At 46.7% G+C, this 22,836-nt stretch overlaps 1 protein-coding gene across 2 annotated transcripts in view; it reads right to left on the bottom strand.

Moving 5' to 3' along the window:
- LOC147689670 (serine/arginine-rich splicing factor 5-like) overlaps positions 1–19,156 on the bottom strand; it is a 35,365-nt gene extending 16,209 nt beyond the window's left edge. Inside the window, exons 1-3 of one of the 2 annotated variants that reach the window (XM_086937133.1) lie at positions 19,018–19,156; positions 17,860–17,916; positions 4,806–4,947 (exon numbers count right to left, since the gene is read on the bottom strand). In XM_086937133.1, coding sequence (XP_086793259.1) covers positions 4,806–4,931 — 126 coding nt within the window. In that variant the 5' untranslated portion in view covers positions 4,932–4,947; positions 17,860–17,916; positions 19,018–19,156. The remainder of the gene's footprint in view (positions 1–4,805; positions 4,948–17,859; positions 17,917–19,017) is intronic. The other variant, XM_086937134.1, reaches the window with a different exon arrangement.
- Positions 19,157–22,836: the final 3,680 nt, after the last annotated feature.

Here is a 22,836-nt window from a genome sequence, read left to right as displayed (position 1 = left end):
AGCTTTTTTCTCCTATGTATGATAAACACAAATGCAGCTGTAAGGCAGTAGTCATGCAGCACTAAATACCTACTGAGATTAGGCGAAGAAAGTCCTCATTTAACTCATTAAGCCTGCCTAGAGACCGGACGCCCACATGCTTCTGTAGTATATTAAGTTAATCTTGTTGGAGACGAGCCTTTGCCAGCACCACACCTTGTCTTCTGTTTCTTTCTGGCTTTTCTATGTTTTCCTGCCTTTGTCTAATTTCTCTTCTTGTTCTTTTCTTATCCTTTGACTAACATACATCTTAAATAATTTGTTTTACTGTTACTCTCTTCGAGCAGAACTTGGTGGTTCCTCTCTGGGTTCTCTTTCTACCAATTCAATACACTCTGTACTTATTGCAATTTTCTTTTACAGCTTTGAGAAAGGTCTGGCTTAATTTGTAAAAAAACTTTTTTTTAAAAAGGTGAAATTCTTGCACAATGAAATGACAAAGTGGCTGATGCCAATAAACCCCTACTTCTATTCAAACTGTTCTTGATGATTATCGGGTGTTGCAAATAAGGAATTATCCTTTTGGCTGAATTTGATTTAGATGGAAGAGAGAAACATATGTTCACGCCCCCACCATCACTTAATACAAGGCTGGAAAAGTCCAGAGCCTTGTGAAGTTTCTCCATTAAAATGGGAATCAATATCCAGTTCTAGGACCTCTGGACCCTCCTCTACTTTGAACAGCAGAGGAACGGTGTAAAAGGTCAAGGGCAAAGAAACCGTCATCATGATAGGAGGGCTAGCTAGTCGTCGACTGTTGCTGCATCATAATGTGGTGTTTATAGAACAGTCTTACATTTTTCATAAACTGGAGGTTTGGGACATTCCTAATTGATAGAGATACTGTTCTACTCTCATGGTGTCCTTGCTGCAGGTGGTACAAGTCACTAGCTTTGGTAAACATATCAGCCAAAGGAGCAGGGTGTGCCTAACCAAAATGGCTTTGTAGATGAAGCAAATAGTGCAGGCCAGTAAGGGGATCTAGTGGAGTTCCATCAGGGTGGTTGTGGTGTGGCCATTCCTTTTCAGGACCTCACCGAGTCATGTTGAACCACGTAGGATGCCCTTAAGTAGACGATGGTGTGGAGTCTGGGAGACCATTGTGCATGACATTACTATTGTCCAGAGCAGGAATGCTTTAACAGTTTTCTTGAAACAAATGACTTCACTTTAAGGAGCGAGTTCTGATCGTTGTCCAGGGTGAATCCGGGTGACTATCATGGAACACTTAACTTTTTGTGATGAAGCCAGACTAAATATATTCACTCAACTTAAAATTCAGACGTAAGTCAGTCTAAATAGGATTCTACATGGACAACTATGCATAGCTTTCACTGTTGCAGCTCACTTCTGGGTCACTCATTAATTTTTAGGATAGTGTCTTATGGAAATAAACTTCATGTAAACGTCTCAAAATACAGCATAAACAGAAAAGATGCACATTTAAAACAAACCTTTTAATATACAGGCAATGCACATTACACATTGCAGCAGGTACACAATTAAACAAAAAACAGACCATGTATTTTTTGCTCATTAGCAATGAGATGTGCAATAAGGTTTCATAAATAACAATCCTTTAAAAACTCTTGCTCTCCAAACAACTAATTTAAGACAAACGTATAAGACCGCATGTTACATATTAAAATCCATCTACAAAACTATCTTGGCCTTAATTACCAGTTAGAGGCTACTGACAGCAACTCTGCAACACACAACCTCCACCGAAGTATCGTCAACTGCGCCAACACAGTGGCGCCCCTCCAGAAAAGAGCAGGCAAACACTTCAAGAAGGCCAGCTGGTTCACTCCCACCCTGCAAGAGTCTAGGCGCACCTGCAAACGTCTCAAGAAAAGATGGAGGCACAACAAACCCCAGAAACTCATGCCACCTTGCCACCTCCTCCTGAAAACCACTAAGAAAACAGCCCTCCAAAACAGAATCAATACCAACAGCAAAGAACCGATGTCAAGGATTTCACCAGGCCCGACACACAACAGACTTGTCATCCGCTCCTAAGACCTTTGCCACAAACTCGGCACCTTCTTCCACCACATCAGGAAGATCTAAAAGAGCTGCAACAGCCTAGACCCCAGCCAACACCATCACACACACACACACACAACTAAACCACATCCCAACACACCATGCTCTGCTGGACCCTGCTAACAGGGAACAAGCTCAAGACATTTGAGAACATCCACTCAGGTACCACGACAGAACCCTGCCCGTACCACATCATCCAAAGAGCAGCTGCTGTCATCGCACCCCAGGTTTGCCGCACCATCAACTGCTTCATCTAAACTGCCTCCTTCCCAGATGACTGGAGGCAAGCAGAGATCAACACCCTGCTGAAGCTATCCTCAGACTGGGACGAGACCACAGCCCTCACCCTACTATACCCCTCGACCTGCTTAGACAGTCTCCCACCACAACCTAGTCACAAGACTACATGACGGCGGCATCAGTAACATTGCTTTGGGCTGGATCCGATCCTTACTCACTGGTCGGACCCAGTGAGTCAGACTACCACTGTTCCTCTCAGAACCCATGGAGATCAGCTATGGGGTACCCCAGGGTTCATCCTTGAGCCCCACCGATTATATGCCCCCCCCTCACAACCATCATCAGAAGCCATTGACTCAAAATGACAGTAATGAAGACCGTTGCTACCTGGATGAAAGACAGCTGCCTCAAGCTCAACGCAGACAAGACTGAAGTACTCATCCTGGGACACACCCCTTCAGCCTGGGATGACTCTGGGATCTCCCCCACTCAGACAACACATGCAACCTCTGCACCATACTGGACTCCACTCTCACAATGAGCCACCAAATAAACGTAGTTTCCTCAGCCTACTTCCACATGCTCTGCCCGCTTCGAAAGACATTCAGATGGATATCCACAGAAAGACTGTCACCCACGCACTCATCACCAGCAGACTACTATGGCAACACACTACACTAGCTTCACCCAGAAACCGCTCGAAAAACTTCAAAACTGCCAAAACACTGCAGCCAAACTGGCATCAACATCCCACACTGCAGCCACATCACACGACACCTTAGACAACTCCACTGGCTCCCAGATAAGAGTCACTTTCCAGCTCCTCACTCACGCCTACAAAGCTCTGAACGACGATGAACCAGCATACTTTAACCTATGCCTCACATTCCACTCACCTGCAAGACAACTACGATCCTCCTAACTTGCCTCCGTCCCCAGAATCCACAAGACCAGAACCAGAGGAAGGAAGTTCTACCTGGTAGCCAAGACCTGGAACACCCTGCCCCTCGGGCAATCCGCGTTGCTGACCCAATTTGTTGGTCAATTTAGTTGTTGACCACTCAAAACATGGCTCTTCGAATGATCCTCCACCCAGTCCGACCACCAATACCCCTCCCCAGTTCTGCGAAAGTAAAATTAATAGGCTGGTTAGCACCATTTCAGAGAGTTTTGACATGTATAGGAATGACTCTACAGACCCATGACACAAAAGAGCAGGCAACTGATTTTTATTAGTAAAGAAGCGCTCTGTCTTGGCGTTTGTTAACGACGGCTATTTTTGCATGGAATACTTTTTTTTAAGTTACTCAAAATGGCCGATTTCTCCTGTTGTAATATGCTTTGGCCAAGAGAAATGAAAACCTAAGTATTTACATGAGTACTTAAAGGATATTCGAGAGAAACAAAAAGTGGTTTTTCATCCCCATAGAATGGGGAAAAATAAATAAAATCATAGCTTTAATATTCTATACTTGCATTTACTGTTGCTTTAAAGTAAAATAACTTTTCCCAAAAGCAAGTTCTAGTCCACCCGGTCAAAAGCAGTCCAGAACTAGACAAAGCAGCAACAGTTAGTTTCCCCTCCTACTGTAATGGACCTCCTGGCAAGTGGTCAGCGAACCAAGCAGCAGTCTATACAGAATAGTTTTCTTAAAACCATTATTGCTCTAGTGGAATGCTATGAACGTTTGGCAGACGACATGCACTTTCCTACAAAATGACACGGGTGTGTTCCCTTTAGTTAAGGATCAAAGTAGGAGAAGAAAAAAAAAAGGGTATAATATTTTTGTTTTTTGTTTCAGGCATAGACGACAATTGGGTGTGGAAGCGAAGCAACATGGGGAATGTTAAAGAAAGCAGGAGGGGAGCTACAGTGTGGGGGGGGATGCCAAAGCAAAGGTTTGAGTGAAAGCAGCACAGGGGTTGGAGAAAAACATGGGTGGGGGGGGGTGGAGTACACGGGCGAGAACAAGAGTAAGGGAGTGGGGAGAAGCTATTGAGCAACACGGTGCATAGGGAGAGAAGTACCCGTGTGAGGTGGCTCTAACACACATTAATGGACTGCTTCACAAAAACAAAATAGTGTTCGAATAGCAGGAAGCAGAAGCAGTGATGCCAGTCAAATAAACTGTAAATAGGCAGTGCTCCATAGGAGAGACAAACAAGACAAAATCTGGGACACCAACAGGAAATAGGCAAAGGAGACGCGCCACTTCTTTTGGATAGTAATTATGTGTTTTAGTAGCAGCAGGGGGCTCTGTACTCCTTTTGGGGCTTTAACACACGGCTGAGGTTCTCAAAGTCAGTCACATTTTATAAGTTGGATGGTCATTTAGTGACACTCCAGCATGTGCATTATCTGATTGGTTCATGCACCTCCTGTAACAAAAGGAGACTGTCATTGCATTTTCTCTATGAATTTCAGGATAGTTCACAAAACAAACTGTACAAAATTCAGATTGGTCAAACAAACAGCTTACCACAAAACCGAAACCGTTTTTAAGATTAATCTCTCTAATGCGTCCATATCCCTTGAAGAATTTCTCCACATCCCGCTCCCGGGCATGAGGACTCAGGCGCCCAACAAAGACACGGCAGCCACTCATTTTGTCCTAGAAGAACCTGCAAAAACAGATAACTGGTTAGTGTAGAGTACAGTAGGTCACATTCAATACTAAACTGTTGGTCTGAGAGAAAACGTGTATTAGGACTTGGCAGATCAGGATATTCAAAAATATGATAACTCCACAGAACTGAAAAAATAGCCACATAGCAGTATGAAGTTTGACGGGAAAACAAATTCAGGGCTACTTTTCACATATATTAGCACAGTGCTATTTTGCTGCTGTGCATAAAGGCTGTTATGATTTAGCTTTGCTCAAATTGCACCAATACCCTAAACCTCATCCACAATGCTTATTGCACTGTAATTTTAAATGTTAAATCTATTAACAATTAATGAATATTAGTCTTATAAAGTGCGAACTTTGCCCAAGCGTGTCAAGGCGCTACAGATAGAGCAGGAGGTCGGGGAAAGCACAAACAAGCATTTACAATGTAATGGTCTCGCCTTTGCAAAAATTAGAGCTATTGGCATTGTAAATGACATTTTTATTTATGTGTTGGTTTTGAAACAGATAAATAAATCGCATTGTCATTTACAATGCCAATAGCTTAATCTCTCGCAAATGCGAGACCTATTGCATTTGCGCACACAGACAGAACCCCCCCCACACACAGACAGAACCCCCCCCCCACACACAGACAGAACCCCCCCCCCACACACAGACAGAACCCCCCCCCCACAGACAGAACCCCCCCACAGACAGAACCCCCCCACAGACAGAACCCCCCCCCCCACAGACAGAACCCCCCCCCCACAGACAGAACCCCCCCACACAGACAGAACCCCCCCCCACACACAGACAGAACCCCCCCACACACAGACAGAACCCCCCCCACACACAGACAGAACCCCCCCCACACACAGACAGAACCCCCCCCACACACAGACAGAACCCCCCCCACACACAGACAGAACCCCCCCCACACACAGACAGAACCCCCCCCACACACAGACAGAACCCCCCCCACACACAGACAGAACCCCCCCCACACACAGACAGAACCCCCCCCTGGCAGCGGTCAGTAACGGTGTTTGCAGCAATGGTTCCCGCGGGAGTGTGCCAGGCAAAAAAGAAGGGGCGAGGCTGCGGACGCACCACTGGGCAGAGTTTTAAAAGTATGTCCCGGCACGTCAACTCAAAATCATTTTACTCCATATAGTTCACAGAAGCTACCATTTTCTATCCGTTTCTAGTGCTCTATCCCTTTTGTAACAAACATTTTTTCCAAGATTATTTTTGTTGTTTTTACTGCAGCTTTATTAGGCTCATGAGTTAATTTATCTCTTTAAGGACAATACATTTTCCACTGAACACTTTGTTGCATATTCTTTAGTCGGTGCTGTTTTCTTTGTATGGTTACTTTAGGGAGGGCTCCCCGTTACTTTATTCGTTTTACATCTATTTACTGCAGTTCTACCATTTTACAGTTATGCCTTCATGTGAAGACCTCAATGTCAAAGGTTGTGTCATCAACATGCAAATTATTTCTCACGACTAAGAATTTAGCCAACTTGAGAGTTCTGGGCTACTCTGTGCAATGCTGGGATCAAGAGAAGTGTGTCCAGCTACACTCCGGGCAGCGTGAGCATGACTAATGTGCCCGACTTCTGTAGTAATACCATATCGTAGCTCTACTGCTGTCACCCGAAGAAACAAACATGTAGTAATGGAGGTTGTTGAACGTATCCCGGAGACTCCCACCAGGTTTCAGGTACTTACCTGGGGGTCTTTCGGACAGGATGGGGCTCCAGACCAGCCTGCTGTCAGTCAGTTGTACCTCGCGGCTTTGTTGCACACAGAAAATATCCCGCAAAGCAGAACCTGCTGACCCCCGCCACTGTCCTCCCTGTCGGCTGCATCGCAGAGTGCGCCCCGGACCACTGACGAAGAAGCATTCCATCCACAACTAGTCTTCTCATGCACCTCAGTAGCTTCTTCAGGGCTTATTTCCCAGGCCTGGATCTTCCCGCTGCGTGCAGGGGTGTGCAAGGTCCTGTGTGACATTTTTAGGCGGCCGAGAAAGTTTTTGCCTAGGTGCGCGCGGCCTCGGTTGCTAGAGTAACAGGTTTTGCATACTCCTTGGGGCTAGACTTCTGCGAGTGGACGGGGCTTTTGCATCGCCGGCCGCCATGTTGGTGCCTCAGTGGTATGGGAGGAGACTAACTATAAAGGCACATCTGTTTCATTAACGTAGTCTTTGTATTTTCCTGCGAGCTTTTGTATTTGTTGTTTATACACCAGTGTGTGCCTACTAATAATCTGCGTGTGTTGGTTTTGAATACTCCGGATGTCACAAAAGGGTTAATTTTCAAATAAATTTTAAAGACATCCCCTAATTTGAAACCGCACAAAACCACTTCAAATATTAAGTGACCATTGTCGATGCAGTCGTACAGAGGAGTTAAGAAGTTGAAACAAGCACTCACCCGAGGACGATTTCGTCCGGCGGGCGGCGGTAGTGGGGGAAATTAGTAAACGCCTACCTCCGAATGACGGAGAGAAAAGGGGCGGGACTAGACCCAGAAACGCCCACGAATCGCATCGTGACGGGAAAGAGTGATTGACAACCATCTCTTCCAATGGCTAGCCTCCATTTATGGAGCTAGCCAATGGAAGAGAGGCGGGTTAAAGCCCCCTACTGAAGCTCAAAATATTTCGCCTGCACGAACACTGCTGCGCAGTGGACGCCAGGCGAAACCTAAAAAGGGCCTAGCAGTTAAGAGCCATGTTTTCAATGCCTTGCGAAACAGAGGGTGAGAGTTTTGCCCAGAGATTGGTAGGGGGGAAAAATTCAAGAGCTTTGAGGCAGCAACAGAAAAAGCTCCCCCCCCCCCTACCCAACCTGGCTCTCCTGAACATAGGAACTACCAACCAGTTTTTGATGGACGATTGCAGATGTTTGGTAGGAGCATACCGTCGGAAGAGCCGTTTAATGCCTTTGGGCCAGTGTTGGCCAGAGACTTATGGACGAGGCATAGGGTATTGAACAGAATTCTCTTTTCTAAGGGAAGCAGAGACTGGGTGGAATTCGGGAAGATCCATTACAAGTCGGGTCGCTGCATTCTGTACAAGCTGCAATTTGTGGAGAAACCCTTATTGATATCCAGGTAAAGGGGAATTACAATAATCCAATCTGGAAAAAACCATGGCCACCACAGCCTGCTTTCGGGAGGAAGAGGAGAGACAGGGAAATATATTCCTCAGAATCCTGATACCACCAAAACAGGTAGAGACAGTTATTTTGATCTGGGGGTTAAAAAAAAAAAAGCTGTCAATAATGACAGGGGCATGAGCCGAGCATTTCAGGCCACCAGGAGTGGGACCATATAGATTGTTTGTTGCCAAATACCAAGACTTCTGTTTTGTCCCCATTGAGTCGCAGGTAGTGGTCTACCATCCAGGAGGCCAAAGCCTGCATGCAGCTCTTAACATTGGCAGCGGACACCTCAATGCTATTGGCAATACTCAAAAATGTGTATCCAGTGCCTCCAGCCCAAAAGATCGGATAACATTGGCCAGAGGAGCGAAAGATGTTAAACAGGGTTGGACTCGATGAACCCTGTGGGACTCCGCAAAACGTATGAGTGGCGTGAGATAGAAGTGATCCCGTTTTAAATTTTGTGATCGATCCGTAAGAAATGAGCACAGAGACATCAAAGCGGGGGCCATGCCCCCAATTTCTACGAGACGGCCAACCAGCCTCGTAGAAGATATGGTATCAAAAGGTGCAGTTAGGTAAAAGAGGTGTATCCACCCTCTACTTGATTACGTATGTCATTTATAGCAGAAGTTTAAGCAGTCTCCGGGCTAAGGCCACTTCTGTACCCATGCTGGAAGCCATCAAGCAGACATTGTTACTCCAGATAGGAGCCAAGATTGAGTTTACTGGTAGCAAAGATAACTTTTAGTTCAGAGGGATCCAAAATAGCTTTTTTAGTAGCAGTTTGACCACAGCTGATTACCATGTGTGAGGGTACTGCCCCAATGAGATTAACAGGGAAAATATTCACTGCAGGATCCCAAAAAGCCTCTGTGATGTTGAAGTATATAACCACCAACCAGACTTCAGTACAGCTTTGCCCTTTCCAAATCTTCACAAACTTCTTAAATAGGCCCATGTTTTTGTTCTAATAACTTGCTTTAATCCCTTCCAGTGGGGCTTGATTGTGTCCACATCAGAGCTCCTAACCCCATCTTAAACACCACATTAGCTTGATGCAAAGACATATTGCGGTTCTCAGCTTCCTGAACTTGGAAGAAAATCCCCAGCTAGTTTATATAAGGAGCCACCAATGTTCTAGACTCCAGTCATTTGTCAAGCAAGTCCAACTCTCAAAATTACAACTAACCTCACGGCCAGTCTGGAGTCTAGTACTTGTAGGCACAAGCTTCAGGTAGGATTTCAGTCACAGATAACTGCCACTAGATATCATACTTGAACAGCTTTAGGTTCATAGTCGATCACAAAAAACTCATATGAAATGGATTTCCTTCATCACACATCTTGCCTGCACCCATAGACGCTGCACACACCTCATGATGCCCACTTTGACTGCTGCCAGCACTACGTACAGCATTGCCAAGCAGTTGCAGCACAATGGCTCACATACTTGCTCAGCCACTCTGAAATACGCCCCCTGCAGACACTGCTCCCACCAAATTGAGTTACTGGTGACTTGTCTATCACCATTCCTCAGGCAATAAGTCTAAGAGTGTCACCAATGTTTACAGTGTCATTTGCTAATGAGCATTGGCAAAGCCAAACACCTAGGTTGCCAATGCTAAGTAGCACCAGTAAAAAATGTTTGGATAATGCTGTGCACATGTTTGACTGCATCCCTTTACAATGTCTTGCTAGAAGATTAGGACAGATTAAGGAAAGAGGCATCACCAAACAAGCTTGGCTGGTACCCCGTAACTGTAAAGCGAATGTACTTACCTGTAAAATGTAATAAAAATATTTTGAAATCAAAAAAGATAACGCTGTGCACAATAGTAAAATGGTTTCAAATCACTTTAAAATTTAGCGATGTTAATTATCTGGAAATATTCTGCCTACACTGCAAAACCTATACGGCCTGGACAATCCTGAGCTAGTTTAAGAAATCAGGAGACCTGTAGTGCTTGGGGCTACTGTTCATATCGAGGATAGGGCTTACAGATCTCTAAAATTAACACCCTACTCAATTTAGAATAATCTTGTAATGTTTACGGAGATACTCAAATATTGGATACACATGGAAATGGCATTGCTGGAAAGGAATCCTTTGAATTTATGCTGGCTAGACAAATACACAAGAAAAAAGTGATGTCTTGGACACCACAGTCCTGGATTGAGGTCCAGGATATTGCAAAGAACACTAGGCCTTTAAGACAGTGATTTCCAGGTGACCATGCATGTACAAAAATCTAATGACAATTTTTAATCTCATTTAAAAAAAAATCAAGGCTTGGTTAACGCTAAACTAATGAGGGCTGATCCAGAGTATTTGTAAAGCGCGCTACCCACCTGTGAGGGTCTCATGGTGCTGAGGGGAGGGGTGCCGCTACTGCTCGAAGAGCCAGGTCTTGAGGTGTCTTCTGAAGGCGAGTAGGTCTCGAGTCTGCCGTAGGTGGGTAGGGAGGGTGTTCCGGGTCTTGGCGGCGAGGTAGGAGAAGGATCTGCCGCCGGAGGTTGTTCGTTGGATGCAGGGGGCAGCGGTGAGGCTGGCGGGTGGGGGTGTAGAAGCAGAGTCTGCTGTTCAGGTAGGCTGGTCCGGCGTTGTGGAGTGCTCTGTGTGCGTGGGTAAGAAGCTTTAAGGTGATTCTCTTGTCGAAGAGGAGCCAGCGCAGGTCTTTCAGGCGGGGGGCGCTGTGGCTGCGGCGGGGGGCGCTGACGATCAGTCGGGCGGAGGAGTTTTGGATTCGCTGTAGTCATTGTAGGTGTTTGGCTGGGATTCCTGTGTAGAGTGCGTTGCCGTAGTCCAGTCGGCTGCTGATGAGGGCCTGCGTCACCGTTCTTGTTTCGGTCGGGATCCACTTGTAGAACATGCGCTGGGTTGTTGTAGCAGGTGGAGGAGACTGTGTTGTCCTGTTTAGACATGGATAGGGAGTCTAGGATGAATCCTAGGTTGCGTGCATGGTCGGTGGGTGTCGTTGCCCAGGCTGAGGGGGTGGGTCAGAGGAGGAGGACCTCAGTTTTGTCCAAGTTCAGCTTCAGACGGCTGTTCCTCATCCAGTCGGCGACGGTCTTCATTCCCTCGTGGAGGTTGGTTTTGGCAGTGTGCTGGGTGTCGTCGGCGTAGGAGAGGATGTTTAGGTCGTGTTGGCGGGCCACTTGTGCGAGGGGGGGCATGTAGACGTTGGGCTGAGGGACGAGCCCTGGGGGACGCCGCAGAGGATGTCGGTGGTCTCAGATCGGGAGGCGGACGCTCTGGGTTCTGGCATGCGCGTTTGGAAGTCTGCAGCTCATCTGTGAACCAGGTGGCTCTTTTTCTGGCGTGGTTGTTGGGAGGATTTCTTGAGTGGGGCGAGGGTGTTGGCACAGTCGTCAATCCACTGTCTGAGGTTGCGGGCTGCGGAATGTGGGTTGGTTTTGCCTGAGGTGGCTGCTTGCTGTAGTGGACAGAATAAAACTACAACGGCGTTAAGTCCCTATAAGTGTGTGTAATTGTATGCTGGAGTAAAATCAAAGATCTTGCTAACACACAGCACTAAATCCCTGAAACAAGCGATCTAGGGAAGCTACAATCCGGGGAGTTAAATTTGAGAGCAAGGAAAGTCCAACATCGCAGCTGTTAATTAACTGGACGTCAAGAGCTGGAGAACCGAGCCCAAGTCAATGGATAAGCGGGAGTTGGGCTATGAAATCAAGCTCATTAACAAGAAGTAAATGTTCCACGGGAGACTTGTTATAAAGCGCATTCTGGTTTTCAGTTTCCTGTGTGCATGGGCGGGGGGAGAGATATTCTGCTTCTAAAAAGCTCTGCGGCGGTGGTAACATTACCAAACCTGGTATTTTTGGTTAGAAAAAACCCAGATCTCTGTATTCTGCAAATATGTCATTTTATTCCAAAAGAAATGTATTAAATTCCAAAAGGACATTTTCAGTAGTTTGGTTAAAAAAAATAAAAAAAAATAAATAAAAAAAAAATTGCAAACCAATCACGTGACAAAAAAAAATATTCTGTTAAAGACGTGTGTTAAGGGGGGCGTGGCGAAGCAGCATGGCCGACAGGACGTGAGCTCCTCCAGCTCCCGCCCTGAGGACCCAGATATCCTGAATATATATCCTATTTGGGCTGTTTTTCCCTGATTCGGGGACCCGAAGCTCCTCTCGCATTGAGGGGACCCTCGCTCCGAAGAGGCCGCTGGCGGACATAGGCAAACTGTTCCGGAGGTAGTGCGGGCGCTCTGAGGGCTGCACCGGACTACGCGAGGCCGGAGCGGTGCTGCGGGGGCGATCCGCACCTACGGAGGTCCCGGGTGACCCTGAGTCTGATCGAGAATCGGCGGAGCCCGCTGTCGTCTGGGGCTCCACCTTGAGGGCGATAGTGTGCAGCTGACGGACCTTCAGGCGGCCTCTGCGACCTGGCCTGCCTTGATCCAGAGGAAGAGAGCCACGGCGTCCGGCCCTCCCCCAGGCGCTGCCTCGGAGTGGAGCCTCCCGCCGGGTGAGCGCCCCTGCGGAGTGATCACTTCCGACTTCTGGGACCCCGGGGGGCTAGCTTGAAGCCTGGGACAGCTGGGGGGGGGGGGGGTGTAGGACATTGGGAGATACGCACGATTAGATCGGCGCCCCTCCCCCACTGAGCCGCCATCTTGCCCCTGCACCGAGGCGCTTGTTCCCCTGTGGCGCTTGGACCCATCGCCTGGAGGCCCGCTGGCCCGTGCTGGACTGTCATCAGGCGCTCATTGTTGGAGGGCGCCTTGGGAGCTCGAAGGATCGTGCTGGTGGGTGTGGCGAGTGACTGCGATCTGGGCACCCCACTCACTGCGAGGGGCCTGCCTCATACACCAGCCTGATTACCCGGGTCCCCACCTCCTGATCGGTGGAGAGCGTATGTGCCAGTGGACGTTGCTTCCCACCATTCTGCGGGCCTTGGTCCTTCCTTGGGTGCTTTTTGGGAAGGCAGACTCTTGCCTCTACAGACGCTGCTACCCTGATGGGAGTGGGCGCCCGTGCTTGACCCACCTGGGATACCGGCCACCCCGGGCACCCCCCGAATTGCAGCAGACTGGAGCTACCCGGAGGTGAGCTATAGTGTCCGACACTGATCTGCAGACCGACCTAGCAGCGGGCGCCTGACCGGCGGTGGCTGAGGGGAACCCTTTGCGATCCACTGAAGGAGATGCGAGACTTTCCCCTGATGGCGGCCCGCTAGGATAGGACCTCACGGTCTTCGCGGCCCAACACCATTGTACAGTATACCACCCCGTGGCTGCCGTCGCAGAGGATCACGCGCCAGACGGGTCAGGAAGAGGGTGTGGATGTGCCAGCGGAGCCTTTCTCGAGCAGAGATATTGAAGGCTTTACAGGGCTCCCACTCGGCTCTGGAGAGGCAGATAGACTATCAATAGATGTCAATCTGCTGCGGACGGAAATATTACCCAACTACAGGGGGAGGTGGCCTCCTTGCAGAAGACGGTCACGCACCTCACGGCCACGACACGTGATTGGAGATGAGAGCTGAGGACGCGGAGGGTAGGGCCGGTCGCAGATTCAAGCAAGCCGGGCCGAAGACGGCTGAAATGCCAGAAACCGGTCCCCGGTAGCTTGTTTCCTTCCCAGTGTAAGAATTGGCTTTTGTAGTTTGGTTTGCCCTGTTCCCATCATGCACTGGGACAGGAACAGACTAATTTGCATACAGCCAGGTTCTGAAACTGGGATGGTGCAGTGAGCTAAAAAACGGTGTTGGATCTAGCCCTGATCTCTTGACTGGGTGAGAGTATTCTGTTTAATTCAGAGACTCTGTCCCTCACCACCCCTTGTTGTAAATAACTCTATTACTATACGGCACAGCTCCTGCAAGCCGCGAGGTGATTCGCAGATGAAGATAACTGGGAGCTGCAACTACTGATGGGCAGAGCAAACGAGAAGGCTTTACGAGAGGCTTTGATGCAGGGAAGGGGAGCAGGCGAGGCCTTGTCCTATGTGGTGCGTCACACAGCGGGAGTCTGGCAGCGATTTGTGGAGAAGGTGTTGAGGCGGGCCCCCTTCCATAGGGAACTGCCGGTGTGGATTTTGGCCCCGGTGCTCTGGATGGAGGAGAACGTGTCCTTCCGGGAATGGCGGTCGGCGGATGTGAGACTAGCAGACCTCTACCCAGATGACTCCTTTGTGACTTGAGCGTGCCACAGAATCCTTTGATTTGAGCAGGGGACAATACCTACTACAGGGGACTCCAAGAGGTGGCTAAGACCACATGGCCTCAGTTCCCGGAGGCGCCTCCACTGACTCTCACCCTAGACATCCTCCTATCGTGTGGTAGAGGAAAGCGGCTGATCTCCCAACTGTACTCGGCCATGCGAAGGGATTCGGCACCACCGTCCTGGGCGGCGGACATGGGGACGGCTCTGGAGCCGAGAAAACGCCAGCGTATTGGGCTCCTGACCCGGAAAGTCTTGTGTAATGCACGGTTTAAGTTGATCCACTTTAATTTCGTTCACCACACCTACATGACCCCGGTCTCACTGAATCGCATTTCTGCGGATAGGCGACAACTGCCCTAGATGTGGGGCGGAGAGAGCTGGATTCTTCCATTTGGCTTGGGAGTGACCACAGGTTGGTAGCTTTTGGGGAGAGGTAGTGGACCATATTGGCCATGCTACAAACCTCCGGATTGCCCTAGATCCGCTCCATTGTCTTTTGGCCCTGGTACCCAAGCCCAGAAAGAGGAATTTGTCCTCTAAGTTTCTGCAGTTGTTATTAGTGTTGGCAAGGCGGCGCATGGCTATAACTTGGATGGGGCAGAGAGCTCCCGAGATATCCCTTTGGCTAAAGGATGTTCGAGAGTGGTCCCTAGCTGAGGAGACGCATATGCAGCGCACGCGCCACTCTGACAAATTTCAGGAAGACCTACTTGCTTGGAGGATAATGTATGCAGAAGGGTTGCCGGATAATAACTCAGATGCCACCAGTGCCGAATTGTTCACCCCTGGGGGTCTGCATCCGAAGAGGATGGGGAAGGAGACGGGTTGGAGGGCCCTGGCCTAGAGTAATGCCCTGCTGTGCGCGCACTAATGTTCCCTATCGTATATATCTGTGATTTGTTTTGATTCCCAAATGATTACTTCTGAATATGATGTCTGCACCTTCTAGGGCCTTAAATGGATAACCTGACTTTTGCACGTATCTTAATATTGATGCCACGCACAGGGGGGTTTGTTTATTGTTTCTGTATTAGACGGTGTTCTATTGAAAAGTATATCTGTCCGGATGGATGGGAGCAGGGTTCCATGTTAGACATAGGAGAGAGCATACATGAAAAAACTGCGGTTACCATGATATATGCGTACTGTTTACAAACTACTATGATTAATTTGTGGCATGTACTGACCCGACGCCGCCCAGCCTCCGGGATGTGGGCCCATGTGGCTGTGTCTAATCCTGAATCTTACATGTGGATAATCTGTACTCTCGGTCTTTCTGAGAGGTTATGCTGGATTGTGTCTTCTATATTTTCCGCAATAAATATATTTTCAAAAAAATGACGTGTGTTAAGAGAACCTAGAGTGAAACTCAGACAGGTACTCAACAGTTGCATAAGAAGCACGTCTTTAAATGACACCGGAATAGGAAGTTAGAGTTTGCGCAAAAGGACACATCGGATCGCCCGGGGCAAGGCAGAAGAAATTAAAAAAAAAAAAAAAACCAGGATAGGCCTGTTAATTACCGTGTGCACACACAGTACATAACATAAGGTCAATTGAATTGGGCGCCAGCCAGTTTGGTAAGCACGCTTCTTCATACTTTTTTTGGGTGATGTGCTTTACCACAACATGGATTTTTCCAGAAGTGCTCAGGAACGGGGAGATCACTTGGGGCTGGGGGGTGTCCCTTTACCTCGATGCCAATACAATGTATGAAAGCGGCGCATGTTTCCAAAACTGGATTTTGAATCCGCGGGCAGCACTTCGAGCTGAATAAAAGATCTACAGCCATGGGACAATAAACCGGTACAGGCAATTAGACAACGCTCCAGGGAAAGGACTCGTTGCTTCTTTCCGGCTACATGCATGCAGCGCAGAGAGTCCTTTGAAAAAGACAATGCAGTGAGTGGATTGGCTGCGAGCTGAGGACGACTACTTCTACAATTTTGCAGGCTTCAACTTCTGGAGAAAATGAGACCCTACTGGTGTCTACGACACTGCTTTGGAAAACTACCGCCTCAGTAACACTGCCTGTGTTTCATGTCTGAGGCCCATCGATACAGGTGTTGGCACCAACACCACACCCCATGCCGCTAGTGTTGCTAACAAGTTTTTCAAATTCACACTTTCCAAGCTGAGAAAATCAATACAAATTCACCTAAATGCACTCAAAATATATTAACTGCACACACACAAGGCTGTTCTTAACTGTTTACCCACGAGTTTTTGCTCACCATCATGTACCAAACTAGCAACGTTAATTGGTTTCCTCAAGAGGGTTGAGGAAACAGGGGAACGACAACGCAGACAAATGGATGAAGTGTGACTAAAAACTCCTGTAAGTAATTGATGCCATACACAATTTTAGTAAAATCAATAAAGGTATTTTCTACCACATACACAAAGGCGGCAATGGATGTGCCACTGGCTGCCTGTGTCTTTATGAAAAGGAAAGGAGGGAATGAAAGGTAAAGAGTGATTTGAGTAAGAAAGACAGGGAAAAAAATAAGAAAGGAAAGAAGGCAATAAAGTATTACAAGAGATGCACATTAAACATGATAAAGCCTGGGTTTCTTCCTGGGCAAAGTTTATTAAAGAGCCACTGGTGAAATTGATTACATAACAAACATGTTAAGAATTCCCAGCTTATGAATTCCCAACAGCACTTGCAGGAGACTGGAACCGACAAAGTGCGGAACGTGGCCTCTGCTCACATCTGGTAGAAAGTGCAGTGCTGTCAAATGAGACTAAACACAAAGGCAACATCAGAGGGATAAACAAAGGGGAAACAATTGGCACATTGGCTCGGTTGCGGATGGGCTCCGTGTGAAAGAGCAAAATGCAGAGAGTCACTCAAAGTGAAGTGCTTTGGTGCCCCTGCAAAATGAGAATGAAATTGATAGAGAATAAATGAAGAGAGCTGGCTGAAAGCCCCGTTAAATAAGGACTATTGTCAATCTATGTTTAATATTTTTTTTGTAATCAAAAGGTCTACAGATCAAATTGCATATTGTTGTAATAGCTACGCCATAAAACCTATGAAAAAACATACACCCTCCCGATAATTTCCCACCCATAAACAGGATATTAAGATAAACGAATCCAATCTGTCACACACCAATGGGTAAGCAGACTGTCGTATTAACGATCATCGTATTGGCAACACTTAAATGGTTTTACCCTCAATCAGTGGCAGGGAATCAGGGGGGTGTGGGCCGTTCATGGCGTGCAAGTTAAACGAGTGAATCAGAGGCAATTTATATGTGGATACTAATTACAAACCAAGGAAACTAGTAAACTCGTAGAAACTAAACATGTTAGCTTTGGGTTTACAGACCACCTACTCCACACCGCCCTTTTTACAACTGAGCAAATTGTGAAACCTATGTTTATACTACATTGACAGCAAGGTGTACGTAAGAGACATTGGACACCTAAACATGCGCATAAACTAAGTGCATGATACATGGGGCAATCGAACATATGGCATCACAGCCATCGCAAATAACCACGTACAAAATTAGCAATAGTGCTGCACGTTAACAACCAGTCTCACCTTTCCACTGCACCAGCTGTTCTTATCCAGGGGCCCCACCACGCCTATTCAGGGGTTCTGTGTGTTTAAACGATTAAATAAAATTAGCAGGCTACCCGACTATACATACATAAAAGGCAAATGTTGCATTTAAATATTTGAGATACCGTGTTAATGTAAAGAATTTTGACATGAAGGCTAAAAACGGCAAACAATATAGTATGGACGATGGGTGGCTTCAACTAAACCAATGGTATGCACCGACAAAAGGAGAGCACGCGTTAGGAGCAAAAATATGAACGTAGCATCTTAATAAAAAAAATAACGAATTGTACACTTGTATGCTGTATACTTGTTTTCCAGTTCAAACTGAAGAAACTGCCTGTGTCCCAGGATACCAATAGTGATTCAACGAGGACCCAGATCAAGAACCGATTTAACAGATTCAGACCATCTTAGCCCCACCCTCTATGGGAGATGGGATCCTAAGCTTCTCATGCCACCCTTTTCCTCCTTCCAACATTACTCTTGCCCAGTCAACCATATTCTGTCCCTAAAGTAGCCAGGTAATGCCCTCCTTCACATTCGACTCGTAAATAAACCCCTTATTCCATCCCTCGACGTCCTTAGATCATTATCTCATGCCTCCCTTTCCACTCCCATGTCCCCTCCATTTCGCCTTCTTTGTCCTCCATCTCACCTCAAATTGCATTCTCAGGCCCCTAATTTCGCCCCTCCACCCTGGATCTGTCTCCTCGGATCGCTCCCCTCCCCTCGCCCCCTTATGTGCTTGGTCTTCTTCCCAGGTGATCCGCTCGCCCCCACCCAAAAAACTACCCGAGGATGAGAAGCATTTCTGTGCTGGTCAGCCTTCAGCATAACAAACACCTAACTAATCATATTTCATTTCCACATTAAATGGGCCGTTTGTCAGCCCCCACGCATCGCCTTCTCGCAAACATCTGCGATCTCAACCTCAGAGAGTCCTTATTTCTCAGCTCTACTACATGACAGACATGTAACACAGTTTCCACCATCTCATCTTACCATTACCCTCGCAGTCGGTAACAGTTCACCTATAATTTCCGCGTACTTCTACTTGCTCCCCGCCCCTTCTTTCCTGCATGAGCATATATCTTCGAGCCCACCCATCGGTAGCAGACTCCCGGCTTACCGCACCTTTGCCGCCGCTTAGGCAGTCTATGTTTCTCTGCACTTCTCGGACAACTCCTTCCTTCACTTTCAGCTCACAAAATGGCGACTGCTGCACAGAGAGGGGGTAGGATAGCAATAGCTAGCGGTGACGTAGCCCGCCGGATATGACGTTTCCTTCAATGGCGACGATAGAATGGGACTTTTTGACCCTGAAAACGAACGCCATGCACATATTTTAGTGTTCCTGACGACCTTTCAAACCAATTTCAGTGCAAGCAGATGTATTTCTAAAAAGAAAATAAGATACAGATACTCCTCGATTTGGTACCAAAAACGTATATTTTTTAAATACATGAAATATTCAATGTAAACATGCGCAGAGAGAGGAATTTCGAGCATACATGCAAACATTTATTGTTTTTAAAATCCCGTTAATTTGAAAAAGGGAACTCAAAGATGGCTGCTCCGTTTTCCATATGTAGTGCAACATTGACACATGGTTCTGACGGGCTTGAATCTATCTCCTCTGTAGGTTATCTTTTCAATTTATAACTGCTGGACTTTATTTAATTCTATGGCTGGACCGGAGGCAAGGGCTGTGTTGTGTCGAAGACACTAAGCCCTCACTGGTGTAAAGGAGAGAGACAGCGTGCTGGAAGTAAGCTGGAGGGAGGGCACTTTTGCCCGACTCCTCCTTTACAATCAGGGTCACTTGACCTGAGACGTCTGTTGACGCAGGATGTGGGGAAAGTGTATATATATATATATATATATATATATATATATATTTTTTTTTTATTTAATGCGATTTTATATAGCGCGAACTTTACCCGAAGGTGTCAGAGCGCTTTACATAAGAACCAGTTGAAAAACATAAGGATTTAGGATTACATGCGTTTCATAACAGATACACACAGAAACAATTGCAAATGTACAAGATGCAAAGCCACACAAGGAGGAGATACAAACAGAAAGAAAAATTGCAAATGTACAAGTAGTAAAGTCACTCAAGGAAGAGATACAAACGGATATACTCTAACGGCCACATGCATCAAGCTATTTAGGAATGGCAAACGGTGCGATTCGGCAAAATCGGCCATTTGCGATTCCTAAATACCTTTTTACTATGCATCAATCATGTTTGGAAAAATCGCTATTTTTAGCGATTTCCAAAAATGCGATTGCTTCTAAGGAATCGCAAATTTGCAATTCCTTAAAAGCAATGCATGATTGTTTTTAAAAATGCGAATTCGCAATTGGGGGGGGCAAATTACCACAAGGGTGAACCTCGTGGTAATTTGCGAAAAAGGTTTAAAATGCTCAAATTAGCCTTAGGACATGTGTGTGTGAAACATACATTTTAAAATACATTTCAGGGGTGCAGGGGTGGTCCTTTAGACCCCCCCCCCCTGCACCCATGGAATGCATTAACATTTTGCGAATTCCAATTTGCGAATTCGCAATTCCCATTGATTCCTATGGGCCTTTTGGCCCATAGGAATGAATGGGAATTGCGAAATCGCAGATTGGAATTCGCATAATATTTGCGATTTGGTAAAAATTGCGATTTTTACAGAATCGCAAATTGTATGCAATGTTATACATGCATCCCGTTTTGCGATTCCTTATTTGCGATTCCCTAAAAATCGCAAATAAGGAATCGCAAAAACGGACTTTGATGCATGTGGCCATAAGAGTCACATGGAATGGTAGATAGTACAAAGGTCAACTGCATATACTAGTGATTAGAGTTATCTCTATATACATAGGGAAGGGATATGGCTGGATATACTCTAAGAGTCACATAGGAATGGTAGAGAGTACAAAGGTCTACTGCATATACTAGTGATTAGAGTTATCTCTATATACATAGGGAAGGGATATGACTGGATACAGTGCCGGTCCTAGGCCTTCTGAGGCCCCGGGCGAAAGGGAAGATGTGAGGCCCCTCCAAGTGACATCACAGAAAGTGACTTCGCAGGACTTTTGATCTTAGTTATTTGGCATCAGTGAAGCAAACTAATGTGGATATCAGTAACATGGACAAAAGTAGAGGGAATGGAAAACAGGTGAGCAAATATCCATGAGTGTAACACTTGCCGTCTCCTTGAATGATTAGTTGGACATGCCCCCAAATTCCAAAGGAACCAGAGGGTCAAGAAAACAGCACCAAGCGAGCGCCTGGAAGCTCTATCCTCTGCACGTCTCCGCTAGCGCTGATCCTGTTCCGACTTCTCTGGGTACACATTTCATTTGTTGAATGAATTAATGTCTGTGCGATAGATCTGAAGCACTTTCGGAGGTCTCAGCCTTAAATAAATCACCTGCGATGTTTCTAGTGTGGCTTCTTCCAGCGGATTAATCCACTTTTCCTGCTCCATTCTGTGTCTCTGTCTCTTCTCTCAGCCTACATCTCTATATATTCTCCCTCCAGCTCCATCTCGTTTCCATTCATCCTCTGTCTGCTCGAGGTCCCCAATCTCATTCTTTCCATCTCTCTGTCCCCGTCACCCATGCTCCCCCACCATTTATTTGCTGTCCACCTCTCTCTCTCTCTCTGCCGATTTGTGTTTCTCTATCACTCTCTCTACGTCTGTCTCCATCTCCACCCATTCGTCCACTTTCCAAGCCCTCTTTTTCCACATTCCCATCTCTACCCTCCACACTGATACCGCCACCCATACCATCGCCAAATGTACCCACTCTCCAAACACCCTCTCAACTCTCCTGTCTCCTCTTCAACCTCTCGAATTCCCTCTCCCCATCACCCCATTGTTTATACCCCACCTTTCTTTATCGAGGTCTCTTGATTCTTCTACTTTGTACTCGCCAAATCAACAATTCTGCCGTTTCCATCTCTTGCTACCCATTTGCTGTGAATTTCCGTTTCCACATCTCTTGTCCCTGCTTCATTAGTTTCGCTCTGAATTCCTCTCCCACTTTCTTCTTTCTTTGCTCTGAATTCCTCTCCCACTTTCTTCTTGCCTTTTCCAGCGCTGGTGCAATTTGCAGGTACCAGGACACAGTTATCTGCACTGCTTTCTGTGTACTGTGCGTTCAGAGCTGCAACCCCTCAGGGGCTGAGCACATATTAGTACTTGTTGCAAATTTATTTAGGTGCTGCAGGTTTTTTTAGTGGATACGGTGACAGTCAGACTCTGCCCTTTGTGACCCCCACCCCTTTTATGCTTACCCCTATTTACGGTATCCCTGTGTACATTTTTTTCTCCCACTTCCAGCACTGGTCTCTTTTTTATTCTGAACACACACGTTCTCTTTTACTCGCAGACATACACGTGACCTCTCTGACTCGCCTGTCCACCTTTCCCCTCTGGCTCTGTTGTCCTGCCTCACACTTTAAATCTGCCAGTTAAACCCCTCTAAAAAATCTACTCTTCTATCCCGCCCACTTTCTCATCATTTCCTTTCATCTTCCTCCACCTAAACTCGCCTATTTGTATTAGATACATAGCAAAAACAGTGCAAAATGATTATATACTGCTTTGGCAGCACTCCAAAGTTTCTATAATATGGCCCAAGCGGTCTACTTATTAATTCTGGTCTCATTCTGACACACCCCTCTCTCATATTCTGCTTCCTTCCCTTTCTTATTGCTTTTCTCTTCCCCTCTCTCAACATCACTATTTTCCATCCATGTCTTATTCTCTCACTTTACCATTTGCCTTATTTAGTGTATACATCTTTTTCTCTGCCCTTCTCGTCCCCCTACTTTCACCTCCATCAATAGCCTTTTAACATACATCTCATCTTCTCTCCTAATTTCTTTGTATCTTCCTTTATCCCGCTTCTTCTGTTGCAGCCTCCTGTACTATGCATTAGCAC

This window comes from Lissotriton vulgaris, chromosome 9, assembly GCF_964263255.1.
Source record: "Lissotriton vulgaris chromosome 9, aLisVul1.2, whole genome shotgun sequence".
In the NCBI taxonomy this organism is placed as follows: Eukaryota; Metazoa; Chordata; class Amphibia; order Caudata; family Salamandridae; genus Lissotriton; species Lissotriton vulgaris.
Note: the sequence above shows the minus strand (reverse complement) of the source record. Positions and strands in the feature narration are given on the sequence as shown.